We start from the raw sequence: 23,258 nt of genomic DNA, 5'->3' as shown, positions 1-23,258 counted from the left end.
TTGGGCTGGTTAAGCATTAAGGCTTTTGAGCAGCAATTCAGCTGAGACCCATTCCGGATGAGGACTCAGAAGCCTCCAGTCTGAGGAGACAAGACCAGCTGAGGATCCGTCGAGGTGAGATAGATGTGGCTTGTTCTGTCTCTCTGATCTACCAGCATGGACCCCAATAACTCGCCTTGGGTTTGATTTTATTAATAAGAACTTTTAAGATTCATGCTACAATTCTCTCTGCAAAATGATGAGATTAGAAGGTAGCAAGGGTGGAATCCTCCAGGGGACTCAGATGCCTGGAGCAGGTAGAAGAGAGCGACTGAGATGTAGAAAGGGAAGAAGCACACACATTCCTTCCTGCGGTCCCTCCTCCCAGCTTGGGAGACCCTGCTCGGAGACCTGCCTGTCACCCTGGCAGTTTTTGGATGAACTCTGCTCCTGCTGCTCTGTGCTGGGCAGCGCCTCTCTGTTGCTGAGATCCTGGTCTGGGGATCCAGCTGTTCTTCCTCTGACCCATCCCTCCAGAAGAGTAGGAAGGCCGCAGTGAAGTATCACTGTGTTAAATAGAGTGTGGTCTCCGAGGTCCTCATCAGTTCACATAGCCCAGCTTTTCAAAGAGTCTTACTTTTTTTTTTCTGTAGATGTCAGTTTAGTTTAAACATATTTTGAAACTTATGCTCTGTGACAGTTGGTTGAAAATTGGCTTAGAGCCTCCAGCTTTTAGACTGTCTAGTAATCACCGTCCTGCTACATAATTTATGTACTCATGTCTCCTGGAAAGCAGAAGTTAAATTGAAGTAAGCATTTTTCTCTACTTGCAACATCTCTAATCAAAGCTTAACCCCCTTTTAGGCCATTTCCCCCATAGTAGATTTAAAAAAAAAAAAAAAGTCCACTTGACTTCAGTGAGTGTTGTCGCTTAGAGTGGCATTCCCAGGCAAAACCTTTGACCCTACTCCGCTCGATGGGATCTGCCTAGAAGAGGCCTGAAGGGATACTCTGTATATTTGCTGTGGTAGCATGAGTGTGTTCAATAAGGGAGGGAGAGCGGGTCAAGGCAGATCTACTGCCTGAGTCTTTGGGGATGGTCTTTAGCTCAAGGACTTCTCTAAATGTTCTACTTAAGAGGTAGCTAGCTACAAAGCACACATGGAGCCAGGAAATACTCAGCAGACATTCCTTCAAAGGAAAAGAAACCGTGCACGCCAGTGGATGCCAAGCAGATGTTTGCTTTAAGACGACTTACAAACTGTTAATGGATGTCAACCCTATATTTACTTCCAAGAAAATCTGAATAAATGTTGGAAATGTGGGAGAGACTGTTTCTTCCACAGAAGCCTGACTAAAGGACATACCCAGTGGGTTTTAGAGCCTTCCCATATTTTGCTTGAACATGATGCTCAGCTCAGCCCTTTCTCCCTTCGTTTGCTATTCTACTTCTACTAAGGGATGTCGAAGGAACTTTGGGTCTCATTGTATGTGGTGGCCATTTCTGACGAGCTACATGTCAGCGAAGTCCATGTTTGAGTGAACTACCTAAGAACATATAGGAAATCTAATGCTGCTTCAGGTAGAGTTTCAGGTCTGACTCTAGAAAACCACCTCAGCAGTGCAGACACACATTACACACTACAGTCACAGCTCCTTATACTAGAAAGTGTGTAAAAACCTGTGTGCCTACTCAGCACATTTTTACAAAGTATACACGCATCTCACCCCAACATGGCCAGTGTCCAAGGGGCCCCTCATGCTGCCGTCAGTAGCTGCTACCTTGATTTCCACCTCCATCCTTCTCAAATTACATTTTCTCTTACTCAACTTATCCTTTCTGTTTTATATCATACTGACTTCCAATGTGCATATGTATCACAGGACATTCAGATTCTTAAGAACCCTATGCTTCCCATCAGTTGTAAATGCTGAACTTTGCAGCTCTCCACTAAGGGCTCCCTGCCCCCACCCCCAGCTTGGCACCAGTTGATAAACCAGAACTCTGTTGTAGCCTTCGGCCCAATAGCAATCACCTCATAGATTACCTACAGTTTTCTCAGCTCTGGTTTGCTAAGGACGTGATATACGCAATGGAAGATGTTTCTATGACCGCTCGACCTGTGCACCCTACTGTGTGAAGAAAGGGAAGTGGAATTCATTATGAACCCTTGATGGGTTTGGGTGGTTATCTTCAGTTTAATAAATATGTTACCTAAGGGAAGTTAAAGAAAGGCTGAGGTCTGAGCTCAGCTGGAGCTCCGAGTGTGGAAAACAGGTCAAAAAGTAGACAAGACTTTTTGGCCGCTACAGGGCATGGAGCAGAGAGAAAAGAGAAAGGCATCCCTACAGGATGGATGGCTTTGAAACACAGATGTGTTCACAAGTGCACAGAGAAGTGAGGAAAGGATACAGGGCAACTTGTAGATTGGGGTACAAGAGAGGAGTTGGCACCAGCTTTAACATTCTGCAACAGGAGCGATGTGTTTTAGAGACCAGTCGTGGGTAGACTTTCTCCATACTCAAGATTGAACTGAGGGAGTCATGCATGTAAGACAAACACTCTACCACTGAGCGACAGTGCAGACCTTCAACTATGCCAAACTATGTTCTTGGTGTAAACATTATAATAAAATTTCCTGCTAGGAGCAGTTTTCTTTGTAGTGCCTTCTGTGAGACATATTGGCCAATTTCTGTCTGCTTTAGTGCTGTGTGCACACCTCCACACTCCGATATGCACTGCCAATATGACCAGTCCCTATTGACAATATCGTCTGAACCATTGAAATGGAAGGCATTGGTTTTTTTATCTGTATACATGTGTACACTCCGCAGGAGAAACTGTATCTGAACACGCCTCAGAAAGGAAGTCTTTTTTGAAGTTACTGTTCCGTGTTTCTTTTTCCCCTGAGAAGAGCTATCTATATGTTATTTCTGTGGCCTTGGCCTCTGCATTATAAAGTCTCTTCGGTGCCTTTGAGTGCACAGAATATCCACAGATGTTGGTTTTGGAGGCTAGGAGGGTGCTCACTCGTCGGTCATTTGAATAGCACAGTTTGCTTTCACAGGGGTGGTTGAATGTTTCATTATGCTCCATATGCTAAATAGCCTTAGGATTTGCTACATAAGCTGCTGCTTTCGTTCCAGTAATAAATCCTCCATGAGCACTGTTCCAATACGCATGGAACTTTGCTATGTGTTTTTTTGCCACATATTAATGGCTTCTCAGCTGGAAGCATTATTAATGAACCTAACAAATTTTTGTGAAAAAAAAACAAACAGTAAGATTAAATTAGGTTTTTCTCTCTTTTTGTAACTCCGTTATTAGTCAACCAAATATGGCTCAATGGAGAATAGACGGATATTCACAAGAGAGACCTTAGGAAGTAAGTCAGAAAGGAAGGCGCAGCACATCCTTGGATGGCTTCTAAATAGCAGCCAGGAGTGAACCTCAAGCTTAATAAGCACCCAAGTTTAGTTATTGCGTGTCTAAAACACTTTATGACAATTAATATAGTTACCCTAGTTAGCCTTAAATTGTCATCTTGATACAACCTAAAATCACCTAAGACGGGAATTTCAGTTGAAGGATTGCCCAGATCAGGCTGGCCTATGGGCATTATCTGGAGCTGAGAGAGGGGGGATATGCCTTGATTATTCATTGATGGAGGAGAGCCCAGCTCACTGTGGGTGTCAGCATCCCTAGGCAGGTATCCTGGACAGTATGAGGAAGCTAAGTATGAGTAGTGAGGAGTGGGATCGAAGCAGCAGGCAGCGTTCCCCCAGGGTTTCTGCTTCAAAGTCCCTGCTTGAGTTGCTGCCCTGGCTCCCTTTGATGATAGAAACAGAAATAAAATAAAACATCTCCTCCTCTAAGTTGCTTTGGGTAAGAGTGTTTTATCACAGCAACAGAAACTACAACTACATCCTTCCGTGTGCCTGTTGTTTTCCATCTTTCATGGGTGGCCAAAAGGAATATGATCATTCATCATACTAAATTATGTTTTAGGATGATAACCCCCCCCAAAAAAAAAATTCCACCTACATATTTAAAATTATACCAATAATATAGTGTTCTTGACTTTAAGTTTATAGTATAAGTCTTTTGGCTACCCATGCAAGGTCCTTGCATAATTCTTTAGACTGTATAGATATATGTATATATAATCATTATCCATGTTCTACTCAGGAAGACAATTGTTCCCATTAAATGAGTGTAAAACAAAGACTGTATAAGATAGACCACCCAAGCCTGGAGAGATGGTTCAGTGTTAAGAGCACTGGATGCTCTTCCAGGGGACCCAGGTTTGATTCCCAGTACCTACATGGTGGCTCACAACAGTCTGTAACACCAACTCCAGGGGATACCCTGTTCTGGCCTCTGCTGACACCAGACACACATGCAGGCAAAACACTCAAGCACATAAAAAAAAATTTTTAATAGACCACCTATATACTTCTTAGCTTGAATGACAAAACATCCCTATGCTCTCTGATCTAATGTTCACAGGGCCCTGAAAGTTACTCTATAACAAATGAGAACAATAATGAATAACATGTGCAGAGATGGCAGCCAGAATAATATCTGAGAAGCACGCTGCATTGAGCTCACTCCTAGGTTACACCACAAGGGACCACCCTCTGCTTGTGGTGCATAGGAAGAAAAGCAGACCTTCCCAGCGCAGGCTGCATTAGGGATCCTTTGCAGTAGAGCTTACTGCTTCCAGAAAAGAAAAGGCAGCCGTGGAAGACAGCGGTGAATCATTTCCGTCTTGCAGAAAACCCCCCAAGTGGGACCAACTGTACGCACATATAGACACATACACATCTGGGAGAAGAAAACAGCATTGTTATGATGCTTCCAGACTGTAGAGTTGGTCACTGTCGGTGCTTAGAAAGCTGAAGACTTGGATGGCCCCGGCCTTGCACATATAGTTTGTGATAAGCGCTAGGCAGAGTTAACTAGCCGCGTAGTGTGGTTGCTCTAGGCCATTAGAGAACTTGTACAACTCGGAAAGCATGTGGAGAAGTCACGAGAGCAGCGGGAAGTGTGGTAAACTTTGAAGAGCTGGAATCACAGTAGTAGAAGGACCGTGCTCTGGGGAATCTGAGTGCAGAGAGAAGTCTGCTTTGTGCGCTTTCCCTCGTCTGAAGTGAACTCTCCTGTCCTTGTCAAGAAGGCATCGTCCATCATCTGCAATTACTAAAACCAGGCAAACAATCAAGAGGCTAGATGCCTCACCCGCTTGTCTGTTTCCTCTCCTGTTTCTTTGATAAAATAGTCTAAGAAAAGCGACTGAAGGGAGAAAGTGTTTATTTCACTCACAGTTCCTGGTTACGTTGTGTCCTGTCACAGAATTAATGCCAGCGGGAGCCTGAAGAGTCCCGTTACGTTTGCTTTGTTGCTGTGCACCCCCGTATCCCACCCTGTGCAGCAAGGGTGAAAGTTACACCCTGAAAGCAGCACCCATATGAGTGTCCCTTCTCCAAAATCCTGGGGTTCAGCATGCTTCAGAAGTTGGGGTTCTCAGATTTGGAATACGTGCTTATAGATAATGTGCTACTTTGGAGATGAGGACCAAGTCTAACCATGAATTCCATTTATATCTCATAAAAATTCTTTCATGTTTCATGTGTAAGGTTTTACATCAACCTGATACACAGAGCTAGAAGATAATTTTAAACATTTTAATGTGTTTTGACTGTGACTTGTCACATGAAATGTTGAATTTTCGGTAGCGCATTGGCACCTAGAAAGTTGCAGATTTTTGGATTTGAGGGATAAGAATACTCAACCTGGGCTCTGTGGGCAAAGAAAGCATTTGCTAGGTATGCCTGAGATCTGAGTTCAAATCCCTAGCACCCACATGAAGCTGGAAGCAGTAACATGTGCGTGTAACCTTAACACTCTTGGAGTGAGATGGAAGGCAGAGAATGGGTAATCCCTGGAGGCTTGCTGCCCGCTAGCCTGGCATACCCAGCAATGAACAACAAAAGCAAAAAGATCTTGTCTCAAAACAAGTGAAAGGGGAGGACCCGACACTCAAGGTTATCCTCTGACCTCTGGTGCATGCTGTAGCACACATGTGTATTCACACCTCTCTCTCTCTCTCTCTCTCTCTCTCTCTCTCTCTCTCTCTCTCTCTCTCTCTCTCTCTCTGTCTCTCTCTCTCTCTCTCTGTCTCTCTCTCTCTCTCTCTGTCTGTCTCTCTCTCTCTCTCTCTCTCTCTGTCTCTCTCTCTCTCTCTCTCTCTCTCTCTCTCTCTCTCACACACACACACACACACACACACCTCTGTAGGAATTCTTCGTAGCTGACTTGGGTTTCACTAGCCAGAATTCCCCCTGAAGCACACCTCTCAGAACAGCCAGCAGCTGCCCAGCACCCTCTGTCTGTCTTAGTCTGAACATGGTGTGGGGTGCCCATGCTCTTCTGCTTCTGTGGGTTGACTGGTGCCTTCCAAGTCTGCTTATTCTGTAATGTATTTATTGAGGTTGTATATCTCAAAGTAATTGCCATTAATTAAATACTTGTCAGATCGCTGCGATAATCTGAAGAAAGTTATTCCTAAGAAAACCAGGTATAATGGTCTCAAAAGAATGTGAGTTGCTTGACAATTTTACTTTTGAATATAGAGAACGGCATGTAAGATAATCATCAACTAGGATGGAAAAAATTCTGTTCTCTGCTTCATGTTAGAAAACAAAAAGCATGTGCCTCATGAGTGAGATTTTTCCAACAATAGAAAATCTAGGATTTCAACCAGTAGGCTTCCTGGCAAAAGAAGGTTCTAGACGCTAACTGACAAGTCTGTACATTCAAACTCCGGGTGAACTATATGAATGTGTGTTTTACATTTTGTAAATCCAACATTGTTGTTTAGCTGTCAGCTGCTCTTCCCAAGTCTGCAGAAGTGGTGTCTTCACTGTTCCTTGGATCCTCTTCTAAGCCTGGAGTGTCCTTGCTACTTGTAATTACCATGTACTTTGGAGGATGCTTCTGACTATAGCACCATATCTTTTTTTTTTTTTAACAAACATTTTCTTGCTTCAGATATTCCTACACTTCTCTCTCTCTTTTTTTTGTTTTGTTTTGTTTTTGTTGTTGTTATGCAGTCTGTGCTTTTTTGGGTTTACAATCACAATGCTTGTGCTCTCTCAATACCTTCTTTTTTTTTTTATCTTTAAGGGTTTTAATTTTTTTATTTTTATTTTTTTAATGCCGAATGCCTTTTATTGAAGGTGGAGGTCTTAAATACATGCTTACAGCACAATGAATGGGAGGACCCAGAAGGGCAGAAGTTCGCTACTGATATTTTACAATCTTGCATCTAAGCTGTTAACGCCCAATATGCAGGATACACAGACAAGGAACTTCCCTTAAGCATTCAGGATGGTAGAACCTGGCAGGGAATTAGCATAGGGAGGATATCAAGGTCAAGGTCAGCAAGGGAGGCAACTCCTACTCTTCTCTTTTAATACCTGAATTAGTCATCCCCATTGAGGTAAGCGAAGATCCCTCCTTAATTTTAATTTGGAGGCTCTATTACTTTATATGTCTATGATAAAACACCTGATGTGAACAGTTTAAGGAAAGAAGAGCTTTGGTTCACAGTTTGAGGGGATATAGTGCATGATGGCCAGGGAAGCATGGGGACAGGAGCATGACATGCTGACATGACATGGGGACAGGAGCATGAGGTGGCCGCTAACGTCACTGCCTCTGTCTGCCTTCAGGCAGCAGTGTAAGATGGGTACTGGGGTTCCTTGGGTGGACTTTCAACTTTCCCTGCTTTTTATTCAGTCTGGGACCTCAGCCCAGCTACTCTTAGGGTAGCTCTTTTCTCCTCAGTTAAGCCTCTCTGGAATCACCCTCCGGGCCCTCCCCAGAGGTGTGTCTCCTAGGTGATTCTGAAGTCCCTCAAATTGACAAGGGAGATTAGCCACTGTGGCAGTAGCGAAAATTACAGTGTGAAGCAGAGACAGCAGTCGCTGGCTATAGTCACCATGAGGAAGGGACCAGAGGCTTAATGTAGGCTTGTCCTGAAGCTCCTTGAAGTCACTGATTTTAGATCGCTATGTGGGTTCAGTTCACAAAAGGGCGGCACAGTGTCCTAGCTCCACAGTGTGATGCTATGATGTGTGTAGACGGGGAGCTGTTAAAGAGAGTTTGATAAATGTTTTCAAATGCTTCCCTTCATTCATGCCTGTTTCCATTTGCTTTCTAGAGCATTTCTGGTGAGCATTCTTTTCTGACATTTACTAAATGTCAACTGTAGTCTGTGCTTAAAACCTTGGCCAAGGGCCAGTGAGCTTACCCATTTGTATTAGCCTGTTAAGAAACATTAAATAAAACGTGAAAATGGAATGGAAATTGCTTTGAAGAGAAATGGAGGCAGACGCTGAAATGAACCATTAGTAGCCTGATATGCATTCTCTGGTTGAGGTCAGAGCTGTGTCATTTTGTAATGTTGCCAGACTCCAAAAGGAAATCCAAAGAAAAAAATTAAAAATAATTCTTTGAGATAGCAGCTGGTTACCAGTTCCTCTTCTGGATCAGCCACTAAGGGCACAGAGGAGGCAACTGGACCACTGTCAGTGACTCAAGCTGAGATTCTCCAACTTCAAGCAAGAGTCAGAGCTGCCATGGCTCACTCCCTTCCTCTGGATACTAGAGCCTCCTGGAGGCACGGATTTATGCAGAATTCCCACTCATGGGAATTTTTCTTATCAACGCAATCAAGAGTATATGTAAAGACATCGGTTCCTTAAATGGCCTTTATTTTTAAAAAGAATAACAATTTGTGAGATAGGATTTGTTACACATCCATGGTACTTACCTTAATAAAGAATTTATCACTGAGTGAGGCAGACTGGCATGTGCTTTAATCTAGTATTGGGAGAATGGAAGTCAAAGGATCAGGAGTCCTATGCCAAAGCTTCAGCTACAAAGCTAATTCAAGTCCAGCTTGGGCTGGCACTGCCTGAGGTGTCTCAAGATGATGATGATGGTGATGGTGATGATGATGATGTGATGATACAGCTCTTAGACATTTCTATGGACTAGCATTTTATACCTTGGTTGCTTCTTCTTATCCATGTGTGTGTCAGGACTTTGCTATGTAGCCCATGCTGGCCTAGAACTTCTGACCCTCCTTCCTGGATCAACCACTAAGTGCTGGGATCACCAGTGTGCACCACCACACCCGGCTCTAATTGCTATCTTAATAGTTGTCTGGACTGACTCACTGTTTAGTCTTCCTGTCTTTCCATTTCCAGCGCAGTATGGACAATAGATTAAGTTAATTGTGCCGCTGAAGCACTCTGTCTTAGGACATTGCTATCATTATCTTGGCACTTATTTCTAAAATGACTTTTTAAGATGCATGGAAAATGCTTCGCATTTAATACCAAATGTGATGTTAGCATAAACGCAGATGCCTTCGGTTCCTGGTCCATGTTTGCAGAAAAGGCTGTTTGCTTTCTGCATGTGTGTGTTAGTCTGTGCCTCCGGAAGAAAACGAAGCATGTGGACTGTATTCTAGCATCAGATATTTACTTTTCTTGAGATTCACAATGGAGTCTGAGAATGGGTTGAAAGGCTAGCCAACTCCCTGCTATTAATTTTCAGTAATTTTAAGGTGCTTTACATTACATATGACCAGCTCTCAGAAGCTTAAAACTTCTTCTTTCAAGACACCAAATAGAATCCCGTTAGTATTTGGACTGTTTACTGTTATTTGGTTGGTTGTGTTTGTTTGTGCTTTTTAATTATGTGTATACAGGGGAGAATGTGCATGTGAGAGGCAGGTACCCACAGAGGCCAGAAGGGGGCGTAGGATCTCCTGGAGCTGGAGTTACAGGCAGTTGTAAGCCACCTGATACAGGTGCTGGGAACTGACTCCTGGTCCTCTGCAAGAACAGTAGTGCATCCTCTTAACCCCCGAGCTGTCTCTTATCCCCTCAACAGCTTTGTCTGCCTTCTCTTTGAATTAAATTTCTGATGTCCCTGGCTGGTACTTAACCAAGTGTTAGGCCGCCTGCATATCACCTGCAGATTTGCTGCTAGGACGATTGCTGTCTTTGCTTTGAATTCCCCTCGAAGCGACAGACAGGTTAGCAGAGAACCAACCATTTGGAACCCTTCCACCTTTGTTCATCAGGGAACCATTCACCTAAACGTTTGCTTTATTTATTGGTCAAAAAAAGTTATAGCATCTCAAATTTTCTTTTTTCGGGAAACGGGTGATGGATCCTTTGTTTTTGTTTTTGTTTTAAGGGTTTCTCCTCTTCAGAAGTCTGAGGTGGTTGAGATGGTCAAGAAACAAGTCAAAGTCATCACACTTGCGATTGGCGATGGAGCGAATGACGTCAGCATGATACAGACGGCCCATGTGGGGGTTGGGATAAGCGGGAACGAAGGTCTGCAGGCAGCCAACTCTTCCGATTACTCCATAGCTCAGGTAAAACCTCGTGACTCTGACACATACCAACACTGCTTTCTCCATCAGCTGGCAGTGAGGAGGGAAATACTAATGCCTCTCCATTCCTCTCCTAGTTCAAGTATTTGAAGAATTTGCTGATGGTTCATGGTGCCTGGAATTACAACAGAGTCTCCAAGTGCATCCTGTACTGCTTCTACAAGAACATCGTGCTCTACATCATTGAGGTAGCAGCGTTAAACTTAGTCCTGCCCCTATCATTCGTAATTCTAACCGTTCTCTTTTTTTCTTTTTTTTTTTTTTTTTTTGGTTTTTCGAGACAGCGTTTCTCTGCGTAGCTTTGCGCCTTTCCTGGAGCTCACTTGGTAGCCCAGGCTGGCCTCGAACTCACAGAGATCCACCTGGCTCTGCCTCCCGAGTGCTGGGATTAAAGGCGTGCGCCACCACTGCCCGGCTCTAACCGTTCTCTTTATGGAGATCTTTCTCACTGTTTCATGAGCACTTGCTTCATCTTCTCATTTCCTTTTTAGGAAAAAACAGTTGTAAGACTGTGGTGATAATTGTGTTCCCCAAAATATTGTGCACCCTAGTAAACTTATCTGGGGTCAGAGAACAGAACAGCCACTAGATGTTTTTAATCCTTTAATCCTAGTGTTCCAGGGGCAGAGATCTCTGTGAGTTCAGAGTCACACTGGAAACAGCCAGGTATGGTACCAAAGCCTTTAATCCCAGAAAGTGATGTCAGAAAGCAGAAAGGTATTTAAGGTGTGAGGACCAGGAACCAGAGCTGGTTAAGCTTTTAGGCTTTTGAGCAGCAGTTCAGCTGAGACCCATTCAGATGAGGTCACAGAGGTTTCCATTCTGCGGAAACAGAATCAGCTGAGGAATTGGCAAGGTGAGATAGCTGTGGCTTGTTCTGTTTCTCTGATCTTCCAGCATTCACCCCAATACCTGGCTTCAGGTTTGATTTTATTAATAAGACCTTTTAAGATTCCTGATACATAAGATGTATTTTATTTTTGTCTTATGTGAATGAGTGTTTTGCCTGCATGTCTGTCTGTCTCTGCACCATGTGCTTGCAGTGCCCACAGAGACCAGGGTGGATCTCCTGGAACTGGAGTTACAGGTGGTTGTTAGGCATCCTGTGGTGCGGGAGATCAAACCCTGGTCCTCTGGAAGAACAGTCAGTCGGTGCTCTTAACTACTGAGCCATCTCTCCACTTTTTATAATTTCTAAATGTGTTCCAGCGAATAAGATGTCAGCCATGAGAACAGTCATCAACATTTAGACACTAGCTGAAAGTGTCAGGTCACTTTGGTAGAAAGTTGAAGTAGAATTGCTCGTGAGTCATGTTTTCAGTTTTTAAAACCGTCAAGACTATGAAGCTGGAACGTTTGCAGACTGTCTTTAAGCCACTGTTGAGGGGAAGCACACACATGGAAAACTGTATTTAGAGAGTTTCCTGGTGATGGGGGGGAAACGATGAAAGAAAGAGACGACAGAAGTAGAGGATAGCGATTAGTTCTGGTCCAGGGGAGGCTGTGGTGGTATTGTGTTCCCCAAAATATTGTGTACCCTAATAAACTTATCTGGGGTCAGAGAAGAGAAAAGCCACTAGATACTTAGGATAGGCAGTGGTAGCACACGCCTTTAATCCTAGCATTCCAGAGGCAGAGATCCGTCTGTTCAAGGATACAGCCAAGCATGGTGACGTATGCCTTTAATCCCAGGGAGTGATGGTAGAAAGCAGAAAGATATATAAGGCGTGAGGACCAGAAACTAGAAGCATTTGGCTGGTTAAGTTTTCAGGCTTCTAGCAGCACAGTTCAGCTGAGAGCCATTCTGGATGAGGACTCAGAGGCTTCCAGCCTGAGGAAACAGGATCAGCTGAGGAACTGGCAAGGTGAGGAAGCTGTGGTTTGTTCTGCTTCTCTGATCTTCCAGCATTCACCCCAATAACTGGCCTTGGGTTTGATTTTATTAATAAGAACTTTTAAGATTCATGCTACAGGAGGCACATGAGTGCAGCTGGGAAATGAGCTAACAGCATCACTATATGGCATTCTTGTCTTAGATCAGTGACCTTCCTAACACTGTGACCCGTTAATACAGTTCTTCATGTTGTGGTGACCCCCGGGCCTAAGGTTATTTTCGATGCTACTTCATAACCATAATCTTGCCATTATGAATTGTAATATAAATATCTGATATGCAGAATATTTATATTAGGTTCAGTGACCCCTGTGAAAGGCTCATTCGACCCCAGAGGGGGGTTGCACCCCACAGAGTCACTGCCTTAAATCTTCTCTATTAGCCACCCTTTGCTAGCCCTCTGTTTTGGTTTCTAGGGTTGACAAATACGATTTTGGATAAGGAATTTCCCTAAAATATTCTATTTCTAGGCTCTTTCCGTATATCAAAGATGGCATCAGCTTACAAATGAAACCTGAGACTGGGGAGCTCACTTGGTAAAGCACTAGATTTATCAGCACGAGGACCTGAGTTCAAGTCCCAGAGCCCATGTACAAAGGCAGACATGGTGTGGCATGCCCTTGTAGTCTAGGCGACGGAGAAGCTAACCAGCCAGCCTAGCCTGCTCAGCGAGCTCCAGGACAGCATCTGAGGTTGACCTTTGGTCCCCATACACAAGCACATGCATGAGCACACCTGCACACATGCAAACACACATGGACACACAGAGAATTAAAACCTAGTTTTGCCCTGCAGATATTTTGGTATCAGACTAGGCATCAAATAAATACCGGACAAATCAAGTCAAGCACAGGCCGTAACCTCAGCAGCCGGCCAGTGGGCTACGATGGAAGCCACGTTTGTAGTTTAAGTTTTCTAGGTGCTGCGTTAGCAAATGCCACAACAAAAACCCAGGTTGATTTCAGTACCATATTTTAAGTCAATATATTCAAAATATTACCAATCCTCATCAATGTCAAAATTATTAATTTTCTTACACTTGGGTGGAAATTCTACATTCTTCCCTACATGCCCAGTGTTTGAAATCTGGTATTTTTTTTGCCTTGAGTGCATCTCAATTTGGACTAATTACCTGTCGTGGCCTACAGAGGGGAGCAAGCAGCATAGTATTGGCAGATAAGTGAACAAGAAAGGGTTATTCATGTGTTCATATTTTCTGACATTCATTATTTTGTGGGTATGGATGTAGACATGTACAACTTCAGAAGGCAGAAGATCAGAGGACAACTTGCAGGACTTTTTTTTTCTTGTTTGTTTGTTTTTTAAGACAGAGTTTCTCTATGTAGCCCTGACCATCCTGGAACTCACTCTGTAGCCCAGGCTGGCTTTGAACTCACAGAGATCCGCCTGCCTCTGCCTCCCAAGTGCTGGGGTTAAAGGTGCGTGCCATCACCCAGCTCGGGAGTCTATTCTGTCCAGGTCCACCACGTGGGCTCTGGGGATGGAACTTGGCTCTTCAGTCTTGGCAGCAAGCTCCTTTACCTGCTGAGCCATCTCAAAGGCCCTTTTTGTCAATTCCTTGCATAGTTCCAGGGATGGGGACCTGGGGGGGGGGACGGGGATACAAGTTAATGATGGAAAGCTGGGGCTGAGTGGTCTGGGCTCCCTGCTGGAGAAGCTACATCACCCAGAAGCTCCGTGTTCTTGTTATGAAGAGTTGAACATAGAGACAGGGTTATTACATACACCTAAACAAGGAGGCAGGGATATTATGTAGAGATAAACAAGGAGGCAGGGTTTATGGTGTACAGCTGGATACGAGGGCAGGTCCAGCTACTCTCTGTAGGACAGTCTCTGTAAGGAAGCAATCTCCAAGCTCTAAGTATCTGGGGAGAAAGCTGTGGTGGACATTTTCTGCCTACACTCTCAGCACTCACACTTGGCGGCCCGAAGAAGGCTTTGCCATTTCCCTCTGAGCATTGCCCCAGGGGAGACGGCTTTGCTATCTTCTCTGTGAGTCTGGGCTATGGCGTCCTTGACGTGACTGTGTCCACATCACCAGCACACACTCACTCTGTACTTCACTCACTCAGGCCTTCCTCTGCTCCCTACACTTCTTATGTAGTTTAATATCTGGCTCCTAGGTCATCAGAAAGTGTAGCATAGTAATGAACCTCTCGACAGGCTGAGGCATTCCTCAGAAAGCTCTGAGGGATGTGGATAATTTGTTAGGAAAACTGTCTTCCACTCTCTAGGACCTGCCACGCCCTCACAGGTTTGCTGAGGACCCTCTTACATAGATGGCTGTCTGTACCACTTTATCCTCTGTTCCGTGGGCCTTTCTCTGCATCTGTCGGAAGGACGTGGCCTACCCACTTCTTTATGGAAATAAGATCCATATTTTACCGCGGAGATATTTTACTCCACGTCTGCTGTGTTCGTTAGAAACTGCTAGAGAGTTGGCTCAGTTACCTCTGTCAGAATTCTTGTTGTGAGTTAGATTGGGATATTGAAACTTAGTTTTGAGGTATACAGACTACATCATCTATTAGTCACTTAACATCTGTAGTTAGGTTACCATACCCCTAGCTAAAGTAACCAAGTACTTGGAAACATAAGCATCATTGATTACTATTGCTAGATTTGGTCTGGAAAACCTGTGTTTTAATACAAACTTTCAAGGTAATTTTTAAGTTTTGTTGTTGGGTTTTTTTGTTTTTTTGTTTGTTTTTTAGTATTTGAAGTCAGGAGTTTGGTGCACACCAATTATCCTAGTACTTGGGAGACTAAGGCATGAGGATAGCCTGGGCTACCTAGTTAGACTGTCTCAAAAACAACAACAAAAAAAAAATAATGTTTGTTTTCTATATAAATCTGTGGTCCTTCCCTAAAAGGATTATTTTTATTCCCATCCTCTCTATATATCGATAACTTTCCTAATTTTATGTTCTCACTTAAATCATTGAAAGTGTGATACACTTTATTTACATAGATTGTTTTAAGACTTTTAAACCAAGAATTTAAGATCTGTCAGCACGTAGCTATGTATGGAGTCTAATTTTTAATGAAATAAGTTCATATTTTAACCATAGACTAGTTGACAAAAATTTTTTTAAATCTAGATCGACAACAAGAGTGAAGTGTGAAAGCTTAGGTACCATTGAGGAAAATAAAAATGTGTGTAAGTCAAGTGAAAAAGCAGTCTTCACAGCCCATTTCGAACCCAGCACTATATGATTTGTGGTTATCCCCAGCCCTGAATTGACTTGGCTTTGAATGTAAAGCCCCTTCTTAAGCTATTTAACACTGATCACATTCTTAATGGGTTAAAAAGGAAGCGAGATAAAAACTTTCCTGGAAACTTCATTTTTATTTTTCTGGTAGCACTTTTTGGAAATGTATTTTGAATATCATTCAACTGTTGGATGTGGATTGAACTTTTAAATCAATTCCCCCCATACCTAACTTCTGCCAGCTAAAACAAGTTCTGCAGATGTTAATGGCTCATGTCAATACTGAGAATGAATAGGCAGAAAACACATCATTGAATGTCTCCAGCAAGGACAACTGCCAGTCTCGGATCTCTCCTTTTTTTTTTTTTTTTTTGTGCTGATCAGGCGTGGGAGCAGAGACCACATTGACTGTTTGCAAGCTGCTGCTTAATATGCAGAAGTGCTCCATCAGGAAAATGTCTGTGGAGCTTTAGCTGACCCGCCTCTGGGGGGTGGGGGATGTTGGAGGGGAGCTTGGCAAAGAATTCATAAAGCATGATCTTAACCCCAAAGAGTGTAATAGATTATCAGCAAAAGCTGCTTTTTTGTCATTGTCCCGCCGGGGCTATCACTAGCTAGCTCCTCCGTGGCTGTCAATTGCAGACACACACACACACACACACACACACACACACACACACACACACACACACACACACACACACACAGGTTCAGCAGATGGCAATAGAAAGCCTGCTCAGGGTCGCTGCCTGGCAGTGGCTGTAGGTGTTCACTTAAATCATTGGCTCCTTCTAAAAAGTTTTTTTCTTTTTTCCCCTTCTGAATCATCTGATCCCGTCCTAACAAAGAGGAGCTTTACTTTAAGACAGTTGGTGGCATCTAGGTTTTCTTAGCCCCCCAAACAATGTAGCGGTTCCCCTTTCCAGGAAAGTCATTAAAGTCAATAAGGTGGTACTTTCCCAGTATGCTGGGAAGTAAATTCCCTGGGAATTGAAATCATCTGGGCGCCACCCCCACCCCACCCCCACCCCTGAAGGCTCTCCATCCAAGGCTTTGGTTGGCTGAAAGGGTGGGGGAGCTCTGTGTGCTTATGGTAATTCAGGTTCTGTCTTCCTTAGGGTCGTGTTTCTAAGATATGGCTTCAACTGCAAGTCTCAGGCTAACCTGACCGTGGTAGACTGCTTTCCTGTCAAGGACTTTCTCTTTCTCCTTAAAAGAAATGTAGAGAGCAAACCTTTGAACACCAAAACATTTGCCTAAAGATGTACCACTGTGTTGAAAGACTTGGCCCTAATTTAGACATTCCAGTCCGTTCCCTTTTAAAAAGAAAAGCAACAGGAAGATGAACCTTTTGAAATACAACGGATAAATTTCTAAGCATATGTCATATACCTTTCATTCAGAAAGTACGGCAGTTGTTTCATTCAGAAAGTACGGCGATAAAAATGTGTTAGCCCCCATTTGAATGTTTTGTATCATAGCATACAGTCTGCTTATATATTTTAAAATACACTTTGAACTCAAACTTGCTGGTTTATTTGTGAGTTCCTTTGTGTTTAAAACTTTCTGTCTGTTAATTGACTTGAAGGGGAGGGTCTGAAAATCTAATCTCAAGGTACCTAAATTAACAAGAGAAGGTTACATGCAAATAAGCTAAAGGTCCATTCACCTCGATAATTATTGACCGTATACAGTTTATTAACATAAACTTTCTCAGTACCAATGCTTTAACAATGCATTTAGAATTAATTATTCCCCGTGATCGTGTGCAGATCATGTCCATTAGACTGATTTGGAGACATCCACTCGTAATACTTGTTCAACCATTCCCTTCCACTATAAAAAACGAAGGCCAATGCAGCAACTGTTCATTGTGGTGGTGGGGGGTGGGGGGGTAGGGGAGTCCTGAGTTCATACTGATGAATGTTGAATTTGTAGCCGTTCATGCTTCCATAATGAGGTTAAAGGAAACATGAAGAATAGCAAGGTTCCTGGGCCTCTGAGTGCTCTGTGGAGCCGCAAGTCAAGTTCTTCCCTGCTGTCTGCTAGTGCTGAGCTGTGTGGATGTGTAATCTTCTTGCTGGGCTAGGCTTCTTACTCTTCCAAGTCTGCTTGATTCTTAATTATACTTCGGTTGGCTTTTTTAAATGCATTCTTTTTTTCAAGGTATTGCCAATAATCACTTTGTATTTGTTTCAAATATGCTGAATGAAACTCTCTATTACTCCTACATTTTGTTTCTAAGTTGGGATTTCTCTTTCAAAGAAAATTACACACATATGAAAACATATGTTGTAGTAATTAAAGATTGGCCTTTGTACAAGCATTAAAGTTCCACTCACAAGCATCTGTCACTCTACCTCCAGGGGATGCTATGCTTCCGGTCTCCTGGGGTACCTGCACTCACGTGCACATGCCCACATGCAGACTCAAATACCTATACATAATTAAAAATAAAAATTGTAAGTTTAAGTTTAAAATATTACAATATATAAATTCAAATTTAACATTCTGATGGCAATAATTATCAATAAAATTTCAATAAGAACCATATAAAAAAGAAAAAAGGAAACATATTTAATGCATTAGGTTTTACTTGAAGGATTTATCCTAAGGAAAAAAGAAAGATAGGTAAGGTTTCAGTTAGGAATCATTTCTGATAACAAGAGCTGTTAAGCCAGCAAAATCTCCACACTGCAGAAGTTCTGAATCCATTAAAAGTGTGTTAAGGAGTTGTGAAAACTCAAATGCTCTTTGTAATGTTAAAGGAAAGAAGTAGGGTGTGACACTATATACAGCTGGTCTCAAGTAAAATAAACCTGTGACATTATTTATATAAACTACACACAAGACACAGAAGAAAATGATGATTTTATTACTGCAGGAAGTTAGTTCCTAAGTAAATAAGTATAACATCTATAATAAAAAATAATCTTTAACTGAATCCTTTAAAGGGGGAATTAAAGCTATGAGAATTTAATGGCATGTAAATATATTCACTTGTAGAAATACGATAATACCTATTTTTTTTTTAATCTGTGATTGCTTGCTCATGCAGAAATTTAAATTTGGCAAATTGGGTAAATTCTGTCTCAGATGGCAGCTATATAATGAAAGTGCCCCTTTAAATCAAAAGCAAAGACAAGAAATGTCATTGTCCAGAGGCCCACAAATGATCCGTCAGTGCTGCTTTTCCGGGTTCGATGTGTTGAGATTCTGTGTCCTAATTCTGGGACTTGTTTTCTTCCCAGATCTGGTTTGCCTTTGTCAATGGCTTTTCTGGACAAATCCTCTTTGAGAGATGGTGCATAGGACTTTATAATGTGGTAAGTTGAGCACATTTGATAATGCCAATTTGTTTAATACTGAAGATAAATGTCATTCCCGTCATCTGGCCATGTGATGTAATGGGCAGTATGTCCCTTCAGATGTTTACAGCGATGCCTCCCTTGACGCTTGGAATATTTGAGAGATCATGCAGAAAGGAGAACATGTTAAAATACCCTGAGTTGTACAAAACGTCTCAGAATGCTCTGGACTTCAATACCAAGGTAGGAGCTGGTGTCCTCCCATGTGTTCAGAGGGATTTTCTCTGTTGCTACAAGCTTGGGCCATCTGGCCTGCCTCAGTCAAGAACTCCAAGGTACCGTGTGAGGCAAGTCTTATGAAGGTTCTGAGTATGGAGGGCAAAGGAGTTTTGTTGGTTGAGTTGGACTGTTGGGGGTTTTGTTATTGTCATTAGTTTGTTTTGTTTGTTGGGGTTTTGTTCCATTCATTCCCATTCAAGGTTCAGGGGCTCATTTTTCTTTATGGCTGAAGGAAATGCTGCCATGTAAATGTTCCACGTTTTTACTGTCCATTCATCTGCTGGTGAACATTTGAGCTGATTGTACTGCTTGAGTTTAAACTCTGCCTAAAGCATCACAGGCTACTGTCACCTCCTGTGATCTGTGATACTTAGTCACTCCAGCAAGAGAAGATTTCGTTTCTGCATAGTTTACTTTCTGGCAAGTGTATCTTCTAACACGTTTCCATACTAGTATAATGTAGTGATTCAGGTTTCTGTTTAATGTCACTGAAAGGATGAATTTAAAATGGCAACAACGAAGGTAGATGCCATAATATTTATGTATTTGATTAGTAGTAAAACAAATGAACAAATATAATACCCTTTTACTGAATCATTTCCACTTAATTTAGTGCATGTTCAGTAGTAAATTAGTGACAGATATAACAGCAATTCCGTGTCTTAAATTTACAGACATTTAGCATAGGAACTTTTGCTTCCTTTTTTTTTTTTTTTTTTTAAATCCTGGCGTGATTGGACACCGGACGGCCTGGGAATTGAACCTGAGTCCTCTAGGATATCAGTCAGTGCTCTTAACCACTGAGCCACCAGGACCCACCTAGTGTAGGGACTTTTAACATGGATTAATTCATAAGGCTCTCTAGTGCTATTTATTCTCAGTGTACCGAGAACATAGTGAAACAGGCCTGTTAGTGCCTTTGCTCTACACACCGTAAATGGTAGTATTGATATATAACCAGGAAGTTCGTTTTCTTATGAGACTCAGTCTTCATGAGCACACTGCATGGATGTCCAGCAGTACATGTGCATATAGCTTGATAGCTTTGGGTTCAATCATTGAAACCAGTCAATTAAAACATCAAACACCCTACAGCTTGCTTAATCTGTACCATCGGTTCTGAAAAATGTATTTTTAGTGGTATATTCTTAAGCTGTTTCTTCATAGTATAAAATATCTAAGTTAACATTTTAATATTTTATTTTTTTTAGGTTATTATTTATTGTGAACAGTTTGTATCAAATTCTCCCCGCATTGCTGGCATGGTTTTCATTATCTATGGTGAACATTTTCAAATGATGAAAAGCTACAGTCAGGGCGTATGCCGTGGTCGTGAGCTCCTGTTTTACTATAAAAAATCATCTGGGAGCCAAGTGCAGGCTGCTACACTGGCAATAATTCTCAGCAAACCTAGTGAGCTTTATCAAGCTCAGGTCCAGGTCCTTGCCTTCCATAGTTTGGGCTCTGTGGTGCTGTCTCAGACGTTAGCTTCCAGCCACAAACATGACTGTGCCCCTCTTGAATGAAAGCATGTCTCGATCCTCCCAGGATTACCCAGTCATCCCTGAGAAGCTACATCCTCTCATGCCCTGTCACACATGACAATTATGGGCACAGTTTTATGGTCAGGAAAAGAAGAAAATAGGTAGCATGCAATGTTGACATAAGAGTAACTTTTTCCATCTATCTTTTATTGTTGAAAACTATACGTCATTGTCTGTAGAGCCCGGTCATTTAGAAAACTCCAGATCAACTCAATTGAGCTACACAAGTCCCATATCTCTGTATGTGTTTAGCGTATATATTCAGCTTACCATCTATTTCTCTAGGGGGTTATAGATTTCTAGCAAACGATTTCAGCCAAAACTGTTTGATTGCATTCCACCTAAGTGTTTTAAAATTCAGGAACAAATGGTTACAAAATGCATAGTTGTCTACACAGCGGTTGCCGAGGGTCCCAAGTGTGGAGACATTGTCCCCTTGAATGATGAGGCTTACATTTGTTATGGTAAAAGGGGTCGGAGGCGCTGAGGTCATGACAGGGGTTAAAAGATTAGCGTGTGACAATAAGTGTCGGTCGGGGGAATGGAAAAGTAGAACTAATTTTTCCTGCACCCACCTGTGCTTCCTGTCAAATAAAAACGTGTGGTAATGGCCGAGTGAGGAGAAGCAGCAAAGGTTAATGAGTAACACAAGTTCAAATGTGTAAAGTATTGGAGCGTAAATTGGATCATACCATCCAGCGTGGCTGGGTGAACTCACAAAGGAGATTGAGATCACAGTGGAAAATTTTGGGAGGCAGGCAACTTAATTTCTGTTGTTTGAACAGCTTAGAACTATTAATACACGCCAATTGTATTTAACATTAAGCTTTGTTTGCAAGAAGCCATTTTAAATGATGAAGCTACAGCTGCTCAGGGGCCCATAAAGAGTCTAAGCAGTTTTCTATAACTTAATCTCTCACATTCTGTTACAAGTCCCGATGATGTCTGCTCTCCTGTTCGTAATACACAAGACGTAAAAAGTAATGGCTGTTAAGTGGCTGTGGTGATTGTCTGAGACTTGGTATTGACAGATGTTAAACAATTGTAAAAGCCTTTGATAAATTCAGACATAGTCAGAATACTTTATTTTAATGAATACATAATCTAAATGTTAGACTTTGTGCTTTTTTTTTTTTTTTACACTCTATGCAAGACAGAGAAAGCAGTTTTATATATTTGTACCACCGAAGCAATACAGAGTAGTGGGATGGGGGGGGGCGGATTTCCCAGTCATAGTCTTTTAAAGGTCTATTCTTCTAGAGTTATGAAAAAAAATCCCAGTGTAAGAAATTCCAGGATCTGCATTTGTTATAAGATTTTTTTTTCCCTTTGGTGGGCAGAAATTTAAACTTTTGATAGTGGAATTTTTTTTTTAAGTAGAAAAAAAAATTTCAAGTGAAGCTGAAAAAACATCTTGAGAAACATAAAAATAAATAAATGACCCATGAACGTCTACGGCAGAGAGTGTCTGTCAGTTCTATTAATTCACAGTGGTGGCCCCGGCAGAAACATGTTTTTGTGCATCCAGCCCATAGATAAAAAGCAAGGGCAGAGGTCACAGCACGAGTTTATCGCGAATGGTTCTCATGGATTCCTGTTTTCCCTCAGGTTTTCTGGGTTCATTGTCTGAATGGCCTCTTCCACTCCGTTATTCTCTTTTGGTTCCCACTCAAAGCCCTTCAGTATGGTAAGTAGAAAGGGTATGAATGCAAAGAGGTGCTGTCTCGCCCCTTCGGCAAAGGACCTCATTGTCGATGTGTGTTCTAAGTTATGGCGGTGTTCCCTGCCGGGGCGTTTTCCTTCCTCGAAAATACTGTGCATCCAAAAGTTGTGCACACAGTCAAGATGTTTATTATGCCTTTAGAAGTCAAGTGATTTAATCTATGCAAAGCCCTTCTTTTTACCCCTCATGCTTCCCAAACTTGCAAACTTCAGGTCTTCCCGCCGCCCTTACAAGACGATGCTGTGAAGATCGTAAGTGCTAACGTCTTACGTCATCTGTTTCTCGTACTAGGCGGCTTATAGAGAGCACTTTAAATTCAGCCTGATCCGTTGGGCTGGCATTTTCAGGTGAACTTGAGCTGACATTTTTAATGTGTCTCCCCCCCTTCGTCTTGGAGTGCGCACTCTTTTTTTCTCGGCTAGTTTCAAGGGAGTGATTTTATTCCATCAGTTTTGAAAGAGAGGATCATGGTGTACTTCCTCTGTCCATAAAAATGATGAAGTGGCTACTCTAGGGAGGAAGGATGTCTGTCAAGCCTAGCCTGGTGCTTGGAGTCCCAGGGCAGACCTCTTCCCTGGGGTGCTAAGGAAGCACTGGCTCTTCAGTACTGTGCTCCCAGGCTGCAAGAATATAAACGTTGGCGCGTTCTCCGCTCAAGTCTCTGTGAGTCCTTCCTACTAAGTACAGGCATCCATCTGTCCCCACCGGCTGTGAACTCGTGGTTGTTCGCATAACACACCACACTTGCTGTTCTTGCCCCTTTAACGGGGCCTTCCAGAAGGACCTTGAAAACACATAAACAAAACCAAGTATCTCA

At 42.5% G+C, this 23,258-nt stretch overlaps 1 protein-coding gene across 10 annotated transcripts in view; it reads left to right on the top strand.

Moving 5' to 3' along the window:
- The window catches only part of Atp8a1 (ATPase phospholipid transporting 8A1), a 227,252-nt gene that overhangs the window by 165,536 nt on the left and 38,458 nt on the right, over nucleotides 1-23,258 (top strand). For all 10 annotated transcript variants that reach the window (XM_076546409.1, XM_006974634.4, XM_076546407.1 and 7 more), the window contains 5 exons: nucleotides 10,259-10,442; nucleotides 10,538-10,648; nucleotides 18,839-18,913; nucleotides 19,016-19,138; nucleotides 22,327-22,405. In XM_076546409.1, coding sequence (XP_076402524.1) covers nucleotides 10,259-10,442; nucleotides 10,538-10,648; nucleotides 18,839-18,913; nucleotides 19,016-19,138; nucleotides 22,327-22,405 — 572 coding nt within the window. The remainder of the gene's footprint in view (nucleotides 1-10,258; nucleotides 10,443-10,537; nucleotides 10,649-18,838; nucleotides 18,914-19,015; nucleotides 19,139-22,326; nucleotides 22,406-23,258) is intronic.

The sequence above is a fragment of the Peromyscus maniculatus genome, chromosome 10 (assembly GCF_049852395.1).
Source record: "Peromyscus maniculatus bairdii isolate BWxNUB_F1_BW_parent chromosome 10, HU_Pman_BW_mat_3.1, whole genome shotgun sequence".
Lineage (NCBI taxonomy): Eukaryota > Metazoa > Chordata > Mammalia > Rodentia > Cricetidae > Peromyscus > Peromyscus maniculatus.
This window is presented reverse-complemented; position numbering and strand designations above follow the sequence as displayed.